The sequence below is a fragment of the Heliangelus exortis genome, chromosome 24 (assembly GCF_036169615.1).
Source record: "Heliangelus exortis chromosome 24, bHelExo1.hap1, whole genome shotgun sequence".
Taxonomy (NCBI): Eukaryota; Metazoa; Chordata; class Aves; order Apodiformes; family Trochilidae; genus Heliangelus; species Heliangelus exortis.
In genome coordinates, this window is record NC_092445.1 from 1,266,681 (window position 1) to 1,285,318 (window position 18,638).

At 44.6% G+C, this 18,638-nt stretch overlaps 1 protein-coding gene and 1 non-coding gene across 17 annotated transcripts in view; both read right to left on the reverse strand.

Moving 5' to 3' along the window:
* Positions 1 to 364: 364 nt before the first annotated feature.
* Positions 365 to 18,638, reverse strand: part of PUM1 (pumilio RNA binding family member 1) — a 77,138-nt gene continuing 58,864 nt past the window's right edge. For 10 of the 16 annotated variants that reach the window (XM_071768078.1, XM_071768070.1, XM_071768076.1 and 7 more), the window contains 8 exons: positions 14,073 to 14,340; positions 13,089 to 13,218; positions 12,164 to 12,298; positions 10,698 to 10,835; positions 8,927 to 9,052; positions 7,776 to 7,897; positions 4,792 to 4,984; positions 903 to 1,267 (listed from right to left, as the gene is read on the reverse strand). In XM_071768078.1, coding sequence (XP_071624179.1) covers positions 1,136 to 1,267; positions 4,792 to 4,984; positions 7,776 to 7,897; positions 8,927 to 9,052; positions 10,698 to 10,835; positions 12,164 to 12,298; positions 13,089 to 13,218; positions 14,073 to 14,340 — 1,244 coding nt within the window. In that variant the 3' untranslated portion in view covers positions 903 to 1,135. Of the gene's footprint in view, positions 482 to 902; positions 1,268 to 4,791; positions 4,985 to 7,775; positions 7,898 to 8,926; positions 9,053 to 10,697; positions 10,836 to 12,163; positions 12,299 to 13,088; positions 13,219 to 14,072; positions 14,341 to 18,638 lie in introns of those variants that run through there. The other 6 variants (XM_071768080.1, XM_071768079.1, XM_071768072.1 and 3 more) reach the window with 3 other exon arrangements.
* On the reverse strand, positions 4,145 to 4,232 carry LOC139807309 (small nucleolar RNA SNORD103/SNORD85). The gene has a single exon (XR_011730524.1). It is a non-coding gene; the product is annotated as a small nucleolar RNA SNORD103/SNORD85 (small nucleolar RNA).

Consider the following 18,638-nt stretch of genomic DNA (forward strand, 5'->3'; position numbering starts at 1 on the left):
CTATATGCTACGACCATAAAAGGTGTGAATATACACTGAAATGCACAGGTTTTGCTAATTCTTTTTTTTTTTTTCTTACCAAAAAACGGGTTTATGTCGATTCAAACTTCTCCACATTTACATTACAGAGGTTTACAAATGTACAATTGTACAGTCAGAAGTATGTTCCACTACTAGGGTACATTATAGATACAGATCAGACATCAAAACAAGAAAATACTACAAATTTTTATATATGTAAAGTCTACACCAAGTATACACTATATATTTATAGAAGCAAGACCAAAGCCGAGTTGGATTTTTTTTTTTTTTCCTCATGCTAAATAATCAAATTTTGTCTCTCCATGTTAACAAAACCAACTGAGTAGGCAGTAACCAAGTCCACCCACCTCCCACCCCCTTGCTTTAAAAACTTTCCAGGTGTATACGTTTTTCTACCCCAAAAAAAGGACAGCCAAGCCACCTTCTTTAGCATGTTAGACTCAAAAAAAAAAAAAAAAAAAAAGAAAAATTAAAAAAAAGCAATTAAAAAGTTTCAAAAACTGTTTGTTTGTTTGTTTTTTGAAACTGAAGCTTCAGCAAGTTGAATTTTGGGTTTAGATTTATAAACAGCATTCAATGCCTCCTCTGTGTTGTTGAACTAAAATTCCAACTTCTCGCTGATTTTTGGGCTAAAAGGAGAAGGAGCAGGTTATTTGCAAAAGAAGATGCCTGCGAGGCAAGATGAATTAAAAACAGGTTTTTGGGTTGTTTTTTTTCGTTTGTTTTCTTCAAACCAACCACCCTGAAAGTTTCCACATTTGGAATATAGATACAACAGTGAACAAAAATGTGGCCTTCCATGTACATTTGATACCTATGTACAAGTATTCTATACACCAGTAAAACAGCAGGGCAATTAGTTAATTAAAAAAAATAATTAGTACATGTTATGCATAATAAAATTAAAGAAATTTACAAAAGCTTTTCTTTTTTTTTTTTTTTTTCTTTTTTTTTTCCTTTGTTTTGTTTTTGTCTTTTTGTTTTCTTTTCAGAGGTTCAGCAACCACAAAACGTTTTTGAGCTGTATACTGGGATTTTGTGGGTTGCTGGCTGTGGGTGCTGCTGGCCAGTGAGCTCCTCCCCAGGATGTGCCTCAAATGATACCATTTGGGGGGCCACAGATGGGCCCCAGGTCCACCCCATTCTTCATGTAGTACTTCTCCAGCTTGGCCAAGATGTGTTTGCCATAGGTGTATTTACGCAGGGTAGCGATGTGAGGCCGGATCTAGGAGAGAAAAAAACAGAAATGACTGAAGCTCAGAAACCCAAATTTAAGGCCACAACCATCCTGAGGGAGCTCCTGGCATCATGCAGTCAGTGGTGGCCACGAGCAGAAGAGCAGAAGATCACAAAAACACCTGAAATATTCAAAGTGCTGTTCGCATTATCAGCTCAGTTCCTGTGAATCAGGTTCATGTTTCATGATTCCCTGATGTTACTTTTAGGAGGAATTTCTGGTCAAGCAGGTGGCATCATCACCACCTTGAGCCCTATTACTGGGATCCAGTTGGACCCAAGATTGGGGATGGTTACAGGGCTTTGTCCCACAAATACTCAAAGTACCCAAAATACTCAAAGTGCTGTTTGCGTGATCACCTCAATTCCTGTGAATCAAGTTCAGGTTTCCATCATTCCCTGATGTTACTTTTAGGAGGAATTTCTGGTCAAGCAGGTGGCATCATCACCACCTTGAGCCCTATTACTGGGATCCAGTTGGACCCAAGATTGGGGATGGTTACAGGGCTTTGTCCCACAAATACTCAAAGTACCCAAAATACTCAAAGTGCTGTTTGCGTGATCACCTCAGTTCCTGTGAATCAAGTTCAGGTTTTCATCATTCTCTGATGGTATTTTTAGGAGGAATTTCTGGTCAAGGAGGTGGCATCATCCCCTTGAGCCCTATTACTGGAATCCAGTTGGATCCAAGACTGGGGATGGTTACAGGGCTTTGTCCCATAAGAGGAGGCTGAAAAACACAAGCCTGGGTGCTGGAGCTGCCCATGGGTGCCCTGACCCTGCCCCCAGCTGGGGGTGAACACAGAGAAGGCATCAGAAGGGTCTAAAGGAGCTGAGCTCCACACCAGCAGGATCTTCTGCCTCCCTCAGAACTGCCCAAAGTCCCAAGAAGCTGCTGAATTTCACCAGGATCTTCTGAAGAGCTACCAGGAGATGCAAGCAGTGTCCCCGGGCTGAACAGCAGTTTCATTTCTGAACCTGACCCTTCAAATCTTTATTTTAAGCAGAGGAGAGAATTCTGGAGGCCAACTTCACCCACTCACAACTATTTCAGTCTCACCACCCCTGTAGGGACTGTAGCCAAAGCTCCTGTTGCTGCTGTAACATCATTATGCTGCTGAAGTTCTCCCAGACAGCTTCAGAGGAACAAGACACGATTCATTTTCATCACCCCTGGCATCCAGAACCCAATTCCAATGGATTTGTAGTGCTGTGGTGGGAAAACCAACCTGAAGATGCTGTTCAGCCTTCCATGCTCCTCAGGAGATCCATCACCTGCCTCAGCCAGGAATGACCCTGACACCAAATCCATCCCAACCTCACCTGATTGCAGCAGCTCAGCCTTTAACCCTTTAAATCCCAACTGCACCCCAAGGATCAGCTTGTCAGGATCACAAAGTGATGCCTTGGCTCTCCCCACACCCCTGTCTCAGAAGGTCTGACTACTGCTCAGAGCTTAAGGAGAAATCCCAGCTCCAACACTTTGTTCTTTCTCCATTTCTAAGACTTTGGGATTTTTTTTCCTAACAGAACTGTTAATATTCCTTTTCATTATTCTATTTCTTTTTATTAAAAGTGCTGACTTCAACACCAACTTTCCCAACCCAACCCAACTGTTGATACCCTCAGTTTTCCCAGGCTTCCATTCAGCTTGATAATAATGTAGCTGGGATCTTCATCTTCAGCCAGTCCTACTTAGCTCTCACCCCAGTTCTATTTTTGACAACCACACTGAAAAGCTCATCAGCATTTTATTCAAAAAACTTTGCTTGGCAAGAGAAAGAACAAGTCAGTAAAGATCATTCCTGATTTGTTTTTTTAAATATATAGATATATTTATATTAGCAAAGCTACAGATCATTCTGCTAAGGAGAAAGAACATGTCAGTAAAGATCATTCTTTATTTTTAATATCTGTCTATACTTAGATTAGCAAAGCTACAGGTCATTCTGCTACAGTTAAACTGCACACATCCCTTGCCACACATTTTTATTTAATTATCTTTATAATTTATTTTGGACTAGGAGATTTTGGTTTAAAAGAACTACTCTGAGTGATTCCTAAACCTGAGGATTCACCTCTCTGAAGATTATTTCAGCTGCAGGTATATTGTTGATAAACCACTCCACTGTCCTGTGTAGGTAAAAATCAGAACCTCTGCACAGATACCCACTTCTATTTACAGAAAAATCAATTGCTTCTTTTTACTCAAGGATTCTTAAATACACTTGATCCCATTGGGACTTCAATACCTGACACTTCACAGCTCCTCTTATAAAGAAAAAAAAAATATAGGGTTCTGTGAGTCAGGATTTTATTTCCAGTAAGAGGTCTAGCTCTAGCTGATATTTTGCACAAACAGCCCCCAAACCCATGTGACTGAAGCAAATAATCTCAGTTCCACTCCACACCTAAAAGCCATTTTTTTCCATTCATTTGAGTTCTAAAGACCCACAAACGTGACCTTTGAAAGCAGGGAAATGGAGATGTTGCCTGATTTTTAGAGTCTCCTTCCCTTGGGGCAGCAGGCATCCAGCCTGGTGAGGTAAGATTGGCAGGAACATGTATCTAATTCCAAAATGTCTTTATTTTTAATTCCAAAATATCTTCATTTTTGACAACTATCACATCCTGAAGTGGTTACAGACTCCAACACCACAGCTGAACGCTCTAAACCGTGGGAGCTTCTCAGCAAAACCACACTGAAAAGTGAGACAGAATTTGACTGATGTCTTCAGCAGCACAAACCCTGTTGGCATGGTGTCACCTCTGCCACCTCTGTTGTCCTCCCCAGGGCTGTGAAGCAGGGGCTTAGGTGACAAGAGAGGCAGCAGGGGGTGGGTGCTGGGGCTGCAGGTGTGGGGGGTCCGGCTCAGATCCACTGAGCGCGTTTTGCTGCTCTCATCAGGGAACTCTCTGAGCTCAGTGAGGGCAAGTGTGTCATCACTGCCAGACCTTCAGGGGACCCTGGCACAGCACCCACCCCGTGGCACTGCTGCAGTCACAGCCCTGGTGCTTTTGCAGCAGTTTGCTATGCTACAAATGCAGAACTAGGTTACTAGGTCAGAAGAGACTGCTCAAAGCAATCAGCTTGTTTTAAGTCCAACTGGCATCTCATTATTTCACATTTTTCCTATTTCAGCTACTCCTGAAATACTCAACTTTGAAATACTTCTGTCACTAGGGAATTTTGATGGCAAAAATATCTGACTGAGGACAGTCAGCCACTGAAATGGTCTCCCAGGGGAAGTGGTGGATTCCCCCACTTTGGAAAGTTTTCAGTCTCAGCTCGACAGGCTGCTGGAACATCTCACATCACCAATAACATGAGAAGGGTTGGAACAATAACATCAGAAGGGTTGGACCAGATGATCCTTGGGGTCCCTTCCAACCTGACATTCTGTGATTCTATGCAAACCAATCACCTCAGTCTTCTTTTTTTTTTTTCTCTCTGGGCTCGGGGTGGCTGCGACAAACCTCCCGTTTTCACCCACGGGTGGCAGCTGCTCTTACCTTGTGCATGACAATCTTCCTCTGCGCAGGCTCTGCCACATCAATCATCTTCTGCACCACGTAGTTGGCATACTGATCCTTCATCATGGTGTATAAGGCACTGTGAGGGCCATCATTCATAGTGCACACCTCATCGATCAGCATGGCCCGCTCGGTGCGGGACGCGTGGGTCACACACTTCTCCACCACGTTGCTGCAACCAGAAAGGACAAGCTGTGAGCAGGCAACATCTGCTGGGCTCTGCCTTCAACCCTGAGGTCATCTCTGCTGCTTCTAGAAAGGGGAAGAGCACTGAGGAGGGACATACAGGCTGGCAGAGCTCAGCGATGTGAAAATGAAGGGAGCGGGGAGTTGAGTGGGAATTTGGGTAAAGGTGCAGTGCAGGGTTTCTTTGAGATGACAATTTGAGAGCTGTGGCTGCTTCACTAGAGAAGCAGATGAGTTGTTCTTTGGTTTCTTCACTACTGGAGCTCATCAGAAGAAGGTCTGAGGTGACAACAACAGGGAAACACTTATTCAGGAAGGAAAAATCTTCTCAAACAGAGAGAGTTTCCAAAATTCCTGAATACACGAGCTGACACCAGGCTCTGCTCTGCAGGGAGCCAAGAGCTCCAAAAAGGAGATGGAGAATTCTGCTAGCCTGAATTTCTTCCTCCCTGACTGCATCATAAAATCACAAAGTTTTCTCTGAGATGACAATTCACAGCCTGCCCACTAGAGAAGCAGATGAGTTGTTTCCTCCCTACTGGAGCTCACCAGAAGAAGGTCTGAGGTGACAACAACAGGGAAACTCTTATTCAGGAAGGAAAAATCTTCTCAAATGTAGAGAACTTCCAAAATTCCTGAATACATGAGCTGACACCAGGCTCTGCAGGGAGCCAAGTTAAACAGGAGCTCTAAAAAGGAGATGGAGAATTCTGCTAGCCTTAATTTCTGCCTCCCTGACTGAATCAGAAAATCACCAAGTTTTCTTTGAGATGACAATTCACAGCCTGCCCACTAGAGAAGCAGATGAGTTGTTCTTTGGTTTCCTCCTTACTGGAGCTCACCAGAAGAAGGTCTGAAGTGACAAAAACAGGGAAACACTTATTCAGGAAGGAAAGATCTTCTCAAATTCCTGAATACATGAGCTGACACCAGGCTCTGCAGGGAGCCAAGTTAGACAGGAGCTCTAAAAGGAGATGGAGAATTCTGCTAGCCTTAATTTCTGCCTCCCTGACTGAATCAGAAAATCACCAAGTTTTCTTTGAGATGCCAATTCACAGCCTGCCCACTAGAGAAGCAGATGAGTTGTTCTTTGGTTTCCTCCCTACTGGAGCTCACCAGAAGAAGGTCTGAGGTGACAACAACAGGGAAACACTTATTCAGGAAGGAAAAATCTTCTCAAACAGAGAGAATTTCCAAAATTCCTGAATACACGAGCTGACACCAGGCTCTGCTCTGCAGGGAGCCAAGAGCTCCAAAAAGGAGATGGAGAATTCTGCTAGCCTGAATTTCTTCCTCCCTGACTGCATCATAAAATCACCAAGTTTTCTCTGAGATGACAATTCACAGCCTGCCCACTAGAGAAGCAGATGAGTTGTTTCCTCCCTACTGGAGCTCACCAGAAGAAGCTCTGAGGTGACAACAACAGGGAAACTCTTATTCAGGAAGGAAAAATCTTCTCAAACGTAGAGAACTTCCAAAATTCCTGAATACATGAGCTGACACCAGGCTCTGCAGGGAGCCAAGTTAGACAGGAGCTCTAAAAGGAGATGGAGAATTCTGCTAGCCTTAATTTCTGCCTCCCTGACTGAATCAGAAAATCACCAAGTTTTCTCTGAGATGCCAATTCACAGCCTGCCCACTAGAGAAGCAGATGAGTTGTTCTTTGGTTTCCTCCCTACTGGAGCTCACCAGAAGAAGGTCTGAGGTGACAAAACCAGGGAAACACTTATTCAGGAAGGAAAGATCTTCTCAAACATAGCTTCTCAAATTCCTGAATACATGAGCTGACACCAGGCTCTGCAGGGAGTTAAACAAGGAGCTCTAAAAAGGAGATGGAGAATTCTGCTAGCCTTAACTTCTGCCTCCCTGACTGAATCAGAAAATCACCAAGTGGTTTGCCACAGCTAGTGCTCAGCCCAGAGGACATCCCACACTAATTAACACTCCATCTGGAAAGTTTAAAAAAAAAAAAAAAAAAAAAGAGCAAGACAAGTCAGGAAAGAAGAATCTGAAATAACAACATTAAAGACCAGGCTCTTCTAATTCTTGTTAATGTTACACTCCCCTTGTGTCCAGAAGTATTAAAGCACTATTTTATTAATCATAAAAAGGGGGAATATTGAGCCTTTGAAGAGCTCAGCCTTCATGTTCAAATGGCTAAAAACCACACACAAAAGGAATTTACAAAGGTGGGAAATACAGCTTCATCTTGACAACCACTGAGGTGCCTGGATTTTGCTTCCACCCATACTCTGTAGCATCTGGAGTAACATCCTGGGACTGCTGCAGCTCCCCTAAGAGGGTATCACTATGTACATGCCTCAAAAAGGACTGTCAGGTTTAGCATATAAAGAAAACACAGGTTCTTCTGTGAAAAGTGGGATGAAAAAGAATTTTGTCCCTAGATTTGATTTCCAAATTCCCTTGTGGCTTGACCCAGTACCCCAGAGGCAGTGGAACGCTCCTATGGCATGTTCTTTATTAACCAAGGGATAGAAACCACTTAAAACTCCCAAAAAACCCAATATATACAAAACCTCTTGGTCAAATTCAGAAATTTGGACCTTCCCCATCTTCATCCTCCTTCATTACAAGGTAAACTTACCTTGCCAGTCACTCCTCCCAGTTTACAAGCAGTTATAAACAGCATTCTGGTGTTAAGCAAAAAGTTTTTCACCTCTGGTCACCTGCCTACATCCCATCCTTAACTCCACTGAAATTCCAGCATGTATCCATGCTCCCACAGGGTATGGGGACAGGAAGGAACAAATCCATACCTAGCAAATTTATGTTGACTCAACACCAGCACGTTGCCTCTAATTTCTGCTACAATCTTGCTTTTATCCTCAGGTCGACCATGTTCTAGTACATGCTGGATAACATAGTTCCCATACTGATCCTGTTGGAGAGACAGCAGAAGTGGGTGACAAAACATGGACAGGAACCATTAATATCAAACTAATTCCCAATGTGCATTATTAACACTCAAAGCTTGAACTAAACACTTAAGTAAAATATATACTGAATACACCATGTAAATACTTTCCACTTGTACAAAAATGTGCATTCTGGAGTCTCACCAGGAAGTAAAATGCTACATTTTTTGTACCAAGCAGAAAACTCAAAGCAATTGCCTTGAACATGAAACAACAATATTCTGTTTATTTCAAGTTTCTTTGCTTTCTCCAGGTTCAAATGTACCAAATCACATGTCCTGTAGAGCTCTAGCTATGGGATGTATGAATGTTCATATTCTGAATGTGTTTATATTTACAAGATACTTATTTTCCCAGTTCACAACAGCAGAGCCATGACCCAAGGTCTCACCTCCATGTCCAACCTCTTCCCACTTTCCATGTGCTAAAAACAGGAGCACACAGGACAGGGTTTATTTGTGCCCCAATCCCAAAGGCTGAGCAAAACAAGCCCTCAGAAGGACTCCAAAGAAGAGCAAAGGGAGCCAGGAAAGGGGTGTGCATAAAACCACCACATTTTAAGAACCTGAATTACCTGGCATTTTCTTTTCCTAGAAGTTAATCAGCTCTTTGCACCAACTCCTTTAAGATCTTACTTGGCAATGCTGGGTTAAAGGTTGGACTTGATGATCTTAAAGGTCTTTTCCAACCAAAATGATTCTGGAGTGAAATATTAGGATGTCCACCTACTCAGTACTTAAAAGCCTTTTTAAAAAAGGAAGTAACTGTAGTTTTGGTATCTGCTGGATATTTGAACATAGCCCAACCAATTAGTGGTGATGGGTTTCTTGTCTGCATGTTTTTTCCTATTCCTCCTCAAAAATGCAGTCCCTGTATTCACAGGACCCCAGCAGCACTATAGCTGCAGTCCCACTTCCCAAAAGCTTTCCTAACACTAAGCAGTAACTGAGAAAACACCACTCAGCACCCAAATTCCCTCTTCCCAGACAGACCTGAACCAGCTGCTCAGTGTGCTGGTGAAGCTCCTCCAAGATGGGAAGGGTCTGCTCAGGAAGACAGTGTTCAAGGATCCTCTGGATCACACGACAGCCATAGGGATGTGTGGACAATGCAAAAACCTGCATGTGACCAAGACAGGCAAGCACAGGCAGCAAGAAATCTGTTAGTTAGCCTTTGGGAAACCCAGAAAACTTCTGGAACTCTATGAACACACAGTGGTTTTTCTCAGGAATGGCAGGGAATGTCAGGTTGCAGCACAGCAGCTCCAGAGAGCATGAGGTGAAACTGGAACCATCTTCTCCCCACTGCCACAGGGGGTGGGGGAAGCACCTCACACCCCTGCTCAGGCTTCAGCTTCCCCATTCAGGAAAGAGGAAAAGAAATGGCAAAGCCATTTGAGCAATAAAAAGACCACCAGGACAGCCAAGCCTTCTTAGAAAGCTGTTTTAAAAAACTGTTTCAAAAGAAAAAAAAAATCCGGCCTCCTGTTTGCCAGCTCTGTTTGGAGCTGTGTAAGAAACAGTACAAACCAGGAAGGTTCAAAGTGCTCAGCAAAGGATTTTTCTCAACTATTTGGATTTGTTTCAAAGCCTTAACTGCACTCAGGAGAAGTGACAACAAAAGAAGCTTCTTGCTCATTTTTAACGCATTACCAAATCTGTTGCTAGGAACATGACACCTTTTTGTTATTGCTGCACATTTTTTCTGTCTAAAACACAAAGTCCTATTTGGTTGCTTAAAATTAACTAAGTAGCAAATCCCAGCACTGCAGTTAAATTGACAGCATACAAAATTTTAATAACTGTTGAGTAAACTGTGCAGGAAAACAAGACTTGAAGTGCAATTAACTGCAGAAAAAACAGTCGAGGTGGTAAATTTAATCTTCCAGATGAAAGTTCAGATGAAAGTGGGATGGCTGGGCAAAGACACATCAGTGTCATCACCCAAGTCCCTCAGAAGTATTTCTGCCCAGCCTGACTCCCTAGTGAAAGGTCCAAAGCAAAACCTGAACCAGCAGATCTGCTGAGTGAGTTTCCAGCTAGAATCCTGCATGTTTTGACACAGCCAAGCAAGTCCCCACTTTCAAAGCTGTTCCAGGAGCAGCCAAACTCCTGTAGCCTGGTTCCTGCTCTAAAAACCCTGGGGCTATCCTCACATCCCTGTGGTAAACCCCTCAATACTTCAAAGTCCTCATCCAAAGCCAATTAAGTTGAAGCTGAAAATGCCCAAACCAGCACTGCTGAAATGGAAGACATGCTGACTATGGGCAGAATAAAGCCAGCTACACAATTAATATCCAGGACATCAACTCAGGAGGGGATACCAAGAAAAAAAAAAAGAAAAAAAGGTGGTAGGAGGGAATGAAGCACAAGTAACTGCCCCTTTCTAAATGCAACTCATGTTCTTCCCATGGTCTGAGGAAACCATCCTGACAGGCAGGGATCACAATCAAAGGTGACTACACCCATCACAGACCTCTCACCACTTTTTTTGTGAAGATGGATTAGTGAGAGGCTTGGTTTTCCCTCCACCAGTCAAAAAATACTTGATGTTCCAGGAGAACACATCTGTAAGGATGCTTTACTGTGAAACACCTGCACAAACCCAGTACCAGAGACATGACCAGGGAGTTCCCAGTGTCCCTACTGTTTGCCAAAATTTAAAATTCAACATAGCTGAACAAGTTGCAGACACTCTCATGCTATTCAAGGCAACATAAAAGATTATGAAGAATGAGAGTCAGTATCTTGGTCAAGGACTTACCTGGCCTTTAAAAGCATCAATGATGAACTGCAGGGACTGAGGCTGCACACACTCAATGCACTTCTGCACCACATGGTTCCCATTCTGGTCTTTCACACACTTGAGGACGTGGCCATCCAACTCCCTTACCATCTCATTCTATTAGGGGGAGAAAAAGACAAACAGAAAGCACCACCAGGCTCCGTGGCTCACAAAGGCAAAGTTTTCACTGCTAAATGTGTTAAGGATATGAAAGGGATGAAGGATGCATCTCTGTATTCTAAACTGGGAGTTTTCCAGTGGCCAAGTGCAGAGAAGAAGCTTGCTGTGCTACAGAAACCAGCAAGAAAAATGTTACTGTGACAAGAAGTAGCACTCCTTACATTAAACCTGAGTGCCTTTTTACAACTATCCAAATTTAAGGAATTTTAGTGAACAGCAACATCACTGTGCGTGCCCTATTTCCTCCTCTACTTCCCTCAAGGTGAAAGAAATCTAAAATGCCCAAACTTCACAAACTTTTGGGGGATCAGCCTTGCATGCTGCTAAAATGGGGTCAGCAGCAGGACAAGAACTTGCTACTATTTTACAGAAGCAAGGTAAATACTGTGTGATAATTAAGCAGACAAAGCTCAGGTGTGAATCATGTACCACACGGGCAGGATAAAAGCTTCACCATCAGAAAACAGAGAATGACAGTTTCATTACTACAAAACTGGGTGAGTTCAGTTGTGGAATTGATAGAAAAAACAGGCATTTCAGGATGAGAGTGAGCTGAAAAATGCCCTTCTGGAGGAAGACAATAAATGCTTGGAGCAGCAGTGCTGGAGCTTGGGCTCCACCCTGCTGACACACTGAGTCTGCAGCTCAGCTCAGGCTCAGCCTAAAGGGAACAAACATTCCTAAAGCCTCTCAGTTTTTTAATTTAATAACCTACATTGAGATTCTTGTATTCCAAGCACCTTTAATAGCCAGCCTGACGAGTGTTTTTTTCATCTTAATTCATTGTTAATAAAACCCTTGAGAAAGTGCTTTATTAATGAGCTTTGTGTGGGACTCTGGCTATCATCCACATCTCCCCAGTGCCAGGCCTGGCTCAACTAGGAGGAAAGCAGAATATTGACCCACATATCAAAGCAATGATATCTTAGCAAATATTAAAGGCAAAACTCCAGCATTGCTTTGTTCCAGGGATTTAAAAATACCTTTTCATTCACCATCATTCTCAGTTTCCTTAACACAGACAACCTGATCTTAGGGAATTAACAAAGAACCAACACCACTACCAATTAAGTGGAACAAAGAGAGGACAAGACCCAGCAATGGTGTTCACAGACTTATCATGCACATAAAACACAGCAGACATGCCATAAACCAAACCAAACCAAAAGAACAGCAGCCACAAGAGGAACAGAAGGTCGAAGTCCAGGTCACCAAACAGCAAGGAACGTTAAAACATCAAGAAGAAAGTTAAAATTGAAACTTACAATTACCTGCTGGTCTGGGGGAATAAACTCAAGGGCCTTCTGGATCACCCTACAGCCATACATCTGCAGAGCCAGGGACAGAACATGGCCACGGATACGTTCTGCCAGAGCTAACTTCTGTTCCAGGCTGCCAAACTGGGAAGATAAAAACCAGTCACCACAAGCCCAAACCCCTCTCTGGTGGCCAAGTGACACAGCAGCTCTCCCACACCATCACACTGAGGTGTTAAACAATTGTTAAAAAAGGTTCTGGTGGTTGGATATGATGATCCTAAATGTTTTTTCTAACCTTAATGATGATTCTACTGAAAATTACCAACCACACCTCAATAGATGTGAAGAAGCAGAAGCCAGATGTCTGCTCTCTGCCTGTCAGACAAGTGACACGTGTCAAAAACTTCAGTCAAAGGTGCTGGAGCCACCAGGGTGCCACCTGCCCACTCACTAACCCTTGACAAGGTTGCTATAAAATTACCAGATACAAGAACCACCAAGGTTTGATGGAGAAGCAAAAGAGCAGGTTCAAGAGATGCCCAACCTCCTGGTATGAAAACACAACACTTGCTTCCAGCAGATGCTGTTTACTGAAAAAGTTTCAGTTTTGTTCCTAAATACATGAGTACTGTCAGCTCACACAGCATCCTTGAGAAGTCTGGTTGGACTTCCATCTCCTGGATATGCTGCTATTTATTCCTACACTTTTTGCATTTATTCCTACACTTTTTCAAGCACAAAGTGTTACTTTTCAGATGAATCTTTACGAGTCCCACACCTCAGTCACTCCAACAGGAATAATGCAACAGCCTGTGGGGAGGAGATGACATCAGTGTTGACAGAAACCCAACATTCTAGCCAAAGAGCAGGGTTTCTATGAGCTTGTCCAACACTTTAGGAGAGCACAAGTTGTGGGGGAATGCAGACTTACTTCAAAGAACTTCTGGATGACATAATTTCCAAACACATCAACCATCAACTGATAGGCTGCCTGGAGGATCTCATTGAACACAAGCTGACGTTCTGCTGGGGTAGCACGTTCCAGTTTCAGCTGAATAAACCTGGAAAAGAAGGCTGGTGTGATGCCACTGGCACATAACCCCCACCCTCACCACATTTGTTAAAACAAATCCATTCAAAAGCCTCATACATTACGTTCTTACACATTTTTTTGAGACACAGTTACCCTACCCAGTGATCTGAAACCTCAAGGTGGTTGCTGCCATGAGATCCATGGTCACACATCATTGTCAATATCCCAATAATCCCCTCAATTCCAAACAAAGCAGAGAAATACAAAGTCCTACATCCAGAAGGCTCTTTACAATGAGTTAAGCTACACCCGTGGGACTGGCAAGCAAATTATGAGCAAGTTCCTTGTTAGAGAAAGAACCAGCACCTGTACCCCAATAATCTTCAAGAAGGTGGCTCAGAGTGATTGTTACAACTACACTGCTTGGCTTTTCCCTGTTCCCTCCTTTTCCCTGTTCTGCTTCTTTGCTTCAAGATGTTCCAGTACTTAAAGGGACGCTACAAAGCAGATGGAGACTCCTGATTTCTAAGGAATCCCATAGACAAGACAAGAGAAAATGGGCACAAGTTGCTCCTGGGGAGATTCCCATTGGACACCAGAGGAAAATTTTTCATTCTGAGGACAGACCATGGGAATGGTCTCCCAGAGGAAGTGGTGGATTACCCCACTTGGGATAGTTGGAAGTCTCAGCTTGATGGGGTGCTGAGTCACCTCACAACAACAACACTGTGAGAAGGGTTGGACCAGATGATCCTTGAGATGATCCTTCCAACCACAGAGCCATATTCTGTGATTCTAGGATGTGATGCTAACAACCGAAGCAGAGAACAGCTTTTGTCCCAAGAGCACGAGGTTGTTAGGGTTTTTTTTTTTTCATCCCACCTGGATCCATGCTGATCTTGGGAGAACTCCATGATGTGCCCCGCGATCTCCCTCAGCTGCAGGTTGGGGTAGCGGTTGTTGCGGAAATCCTCCAGCAGGCGGCTGCGGCCCGAGGGCATCACATCCGACATCCCATAGCGCAGGCGGGAGGAGGGGAAGAGTGTGCTGCTGGGGCTGAAGAGGCTGGAGGCACTGCTGGCACTGCGGTACTTGGCTTCAGCTCCAGGGGCAGCAGAGATGTACCGTCCACTCCCATTTGTGAGCCCTCCTGCCAGGCAGAACAAGAAAAGGTTATTTCACATGATCAGAGAAGCAGAGAATTTCAAGGGTTGGAAGGCAGCTTTCCTGTGGTCCAAGATCAGCCTCTGCTGAGGGTTGGAAGGGACCGAGCTTTGCTCTAACATTTTCTCCCTTGTTTTCAGGGTGTTTTGAAGTATAAGTTGTCCTGACTTGGGGTTTAGGAGCTGCATGGTTACATCCAAGGAAATAACAGCATCTCAGGCCCTTTCTTCAAAAGCAAACTCCAAAAGGAGCTCTGCCTGACCAGTAGGATCCATTATCACGCCAGAAATCCCCATCTTAGACCCTGGCCAGCAGAACTCTGTCCCCACAGCAAAGTGGTGCCTGAAACACCCAGCCAAGACTGCCACCTCTTCATCTAGAGCTGCAGGATTCCAGGGCTGCCTCCAAACCAGGCAGTAAGGAGGCCAAAGGGGTGCTGAGGAGTTTCCTTTCCAACCTGACCTCTCTGGAGCTCTTCCTCATGCTCTGTGCATGGTTCCTGTGCCCCAGGATTGTCCTCTACACATCTGCCTTGGAGGATTCTCTACCTCAAACTGGGCCTGGGTTAAAGAGTGGCACCAGGAGGATGAGAACTCCCTGTAGGGTTTAATGAGCTCCTGGAGATCAATACCTGTTTCCTAAGATGGTGCCTGAGTTACCTAAAAGGTAAGAAAGGTCCATCCATCTTCCCTGTCCCAGGCTGAGCCTCAGCTCCAAGTGGTGGCCTAGGGGACATCATCAGATGTGGTGATTTAGTCCCTCCCTTCCCCCTTTCTTTCCCTCTTCATTTCCCTTCTCTTGAATTCATTCCTCTCTAAAGCTTTTCCTGTTTACAGCCTCTCTCACACATTTACAAATGAGCCAGCAGGAGGAATATTAACTGCTCCATTCATAAGGTTCCTCTCCCAGCCAGCAGCACCTCCAGCCCACTCGTGACATCTTAATACCAGAGGTGACAGACTTGACATTTAGAGCACTCTTTCTAAATGGCTTCTCCCACTCCCAGCCCTCCTCGTGTTGGTTCAGCAGAGACCACACTGTCAGGGGCAGCTTCCTGATGGAGAGAGCAAGAGAACCACAGAATCATAAATGTCAGGGCTTGGAAGGGACCTCTAGAGATCCCCCAGCAGGATCCCCCAGGGCAGGGCACACAAAACACATCCAGGGGGGTCTGGAAAGGCTCCAGAGAAGGAGACTCCACAACCTCTCTGGGCTCCCTCACACTCAAGAAGTTTCTCCTCAGGTTGAGGTAGAACTTCTGTGTTCTGGCTTCAACCCATTATTCCTTGTCCTGTTCCTGGGAACCACTGGCAAGAGACTGGCCTCATCCTCTTGCCCCCCACCCCTCAGATAGTGATGGGCATTCAGCAGATCCCCTCTCAGCCTTCTCTTCTCAAGACTGAACAGCCCAGGACTCTCAGCCTTTCTTCCCAGCAGAGATGCTCAAGTCTCTTCAGCACCCTCACAGCTCTCCCTTGGCCTCTCTCCAGTAGATCCCTGTCTCTCTTGAACTGGGGAGCCCCAAACTGGGTCCAGTATTCCAGGTGTGATCTCCCCAGGGCAGAGCAGAGGGGGAGGAAAACCTCCCTGGATCTGCTGGACACTTCCTGATGCCCCCCAGGCCACCATTGGCCCTCTTGGCCACAGATTGCTGACCCCTGGAGAATGAAAGAAAGATGAAATAAAAGTAGCTGAGGGATTTCTTTACAACCTGGGTGAACCATTTCACTTCTCATCACTCTTTTTTCCACTAAGGTTTCAGAGATAGCTTTGAACTAAACTAAACTAAATGAAATGCCTCCAAAATCATTTTGGTGGGGATGTGTTCAAGCACTGTTCCTTAGCATGGTGCTGTTGTACAGAGAGGGGAACAGCTACAGACTTCAGCAAAGAACAGCCTGTAACAACTTCTGCTCCTCACTCTATCTCAGAGCTGTCTAAACCAGACAAACTGTCAAGGCCACTTGCTAATTTGCTGGTTGTAATTACTTTATCCTCTGCTTTTTTTCCCCTATCCTGCTGCCACGTGAAGATTGAAAAGAAACACAGTGGGTGTGGGGACAGAATTAAGATGCTATTAGATAAGAAAAAGGCAGCAAGAAGCAAGTATACAAATTTTAAATATATTAAATCACTATTAAATAATTAACAAGAAATTCAAAAGTGTAAATATATATCTGAAAAGTGCTGAGCTTTCCCAGATTCTCTGGAGATTTTCATCTGCATTAAGACAGCATTTGGGTTCTCCAGTAACAGGTACCAAGCCATAAGCACTTAAAGCTTCATCCACTGTTTCCTTGTCTATAATTTTTTGACATTTGCTTCAGCTCTGCCAGAGGACTCTTCCCTCTCTTGCAGGGCTGGGGATCCCTCTGCTGGTGAGAGGCTGCAGGATGAGTGAGCAGAGTTTTTCCTGGGTGGGACAAAGTCCTCCCCAGAAAAATGTTATTACACAGGAACCTGGCACCTGTAAGGCCAACATGAAGAAAGCATCTGAAAAAAAAACCCAAACCAGCTACAGGAAGTCTTTGGGAAGGAAGAAAACCTTGAAGGCAAACATCAGTAGGGCTGTCTGCAATAAGAACAGATTTTCTCCTGGCAGATGTGCAAATGACAGTGTCTGAAATAAAAACAATAAATGAAAGGAAGAAAAAAAGAAAAAAAAAAAAAAAGAAGGAAAAAAAAAAAGAGTGAACTGTACTCCTCTTCCATCAATGCCTGAAGGAAGCTCCCATGCAGGAAACCCTGTCTGAGAATTAAGTAGCTGATAATTAAGTTCCCCTGTCTCTGTGCTGGGCAAACGTGTTCTGACTTCTCCAGAACTGGTGCCAAACCTTCAGGAGAGCTTCTTGTTCACATCTTTCTTCTGTTGCCTTGCCAATGGTGTGGGGCCAGCATCTTCTCTATCTACCTGACTTCCTAATTGAGCAAGAACTCCAAAGAGTGATGTTCCTTACTGCTGGAGGGATATTCAGGATATTCAAAGCACAGTAATCACCTCTCAGGGAAAGCAAACTCAAAAGAGCTCAGAATCACCAGCCTGGAGCAAGTCAGAGTCACAGTTCCTGATCTGCAAGAGGAAAGGGCTGAGCACTCCCCCTGCTATCAATCTGCCTTATCTCTTAGGTATGCAGGAAAGTACAGGTTGTATAATCTTCTCTGTCAGAGGTTTTCTGAGAAAAACTTTCTGATCTTTTGGGAATTTTAAAATAAACCACGAACTACTCCACATTCTTCTACCTTTCTGTCTGTCCCCCAATGGAGAAGCTGAGTGCAGGTCACCCTGTGATGTCCAACATCACACTGGGACTGAAAGGACCACGTAGGGAACAGGTTTCTTAAGTCAAGCAACCACTTCTGCAACCCACCTGCCAACCAGCAAAGGCCTGGAACCTTGGAGCACCTCCAGCTCCTTCATGCCAATGGATGGCTGAGAAGACTTTGCCAAGTAGATTCCAAGTACATGGAGGTTGGAAGCTCCTGGATCTCTCAGAGACACTGGGATAGAATACAAGGGCAAAAACCCCAAAGAAGGGACAGGACTGACAGTTTCTCCTGTATCCTCAGCCACAACAAACTTGAGAAGGGGTCTGCAAACTGTGTGGTGGGTGCTAAACCCACCACGCTTCCAGGCAAAGCCCTCAGCACCCACACAACAACCAATTAGTGCTGCAGGACATGGAAGTTTTACAGAAGGGACAGCTGTGGGGTGGCTCTGTCACCAAAGAGAGTGACCATATTTTCTTAAAAGTGTCTGGGATACGTCAGGAAAAAAATCTGTATCTGGGGTGGGCAAAGAGCATTGACTCTTCCCTGGGGACTCAGAGGCTGATGTGTCACTCAGGCTTCAGACTGTGGTGTTTCCTACTTGGGAATGCTCAGGCATCTTCTTGGTGCTTGCTGAGACACTCGAGATGGACACTGACCTGAAAGAATTACTGATTTCAGGGGGAGGGGAAAGAAGGACAATGGAATGATGAGTCAAAAAGAAACCTCAGGGGAAGAAAACACAAAGGATGCTTTCTGAAAACAAAGCACTTCTTTAGCAAGCTTCCAGGGGGCTTTTCTAACGCACTCAAATTGCTCCACAAAGTGGGAGTTCTCAGCAGGAGAACTGCCAGAACGACTGGAGAGAAAGGAAGATGAAAAGATGGCTCTGGGAGCAAGCAGGGGGAGGAGACATCCCCACTGCCCTTCCCTCCCCAGGGCTCCACGCAGAGGCACTGGGCAGCACCCACCCTGCCCAGGGGACCCCCAGGCCACCAAGGGGACCCCCAAATTGCC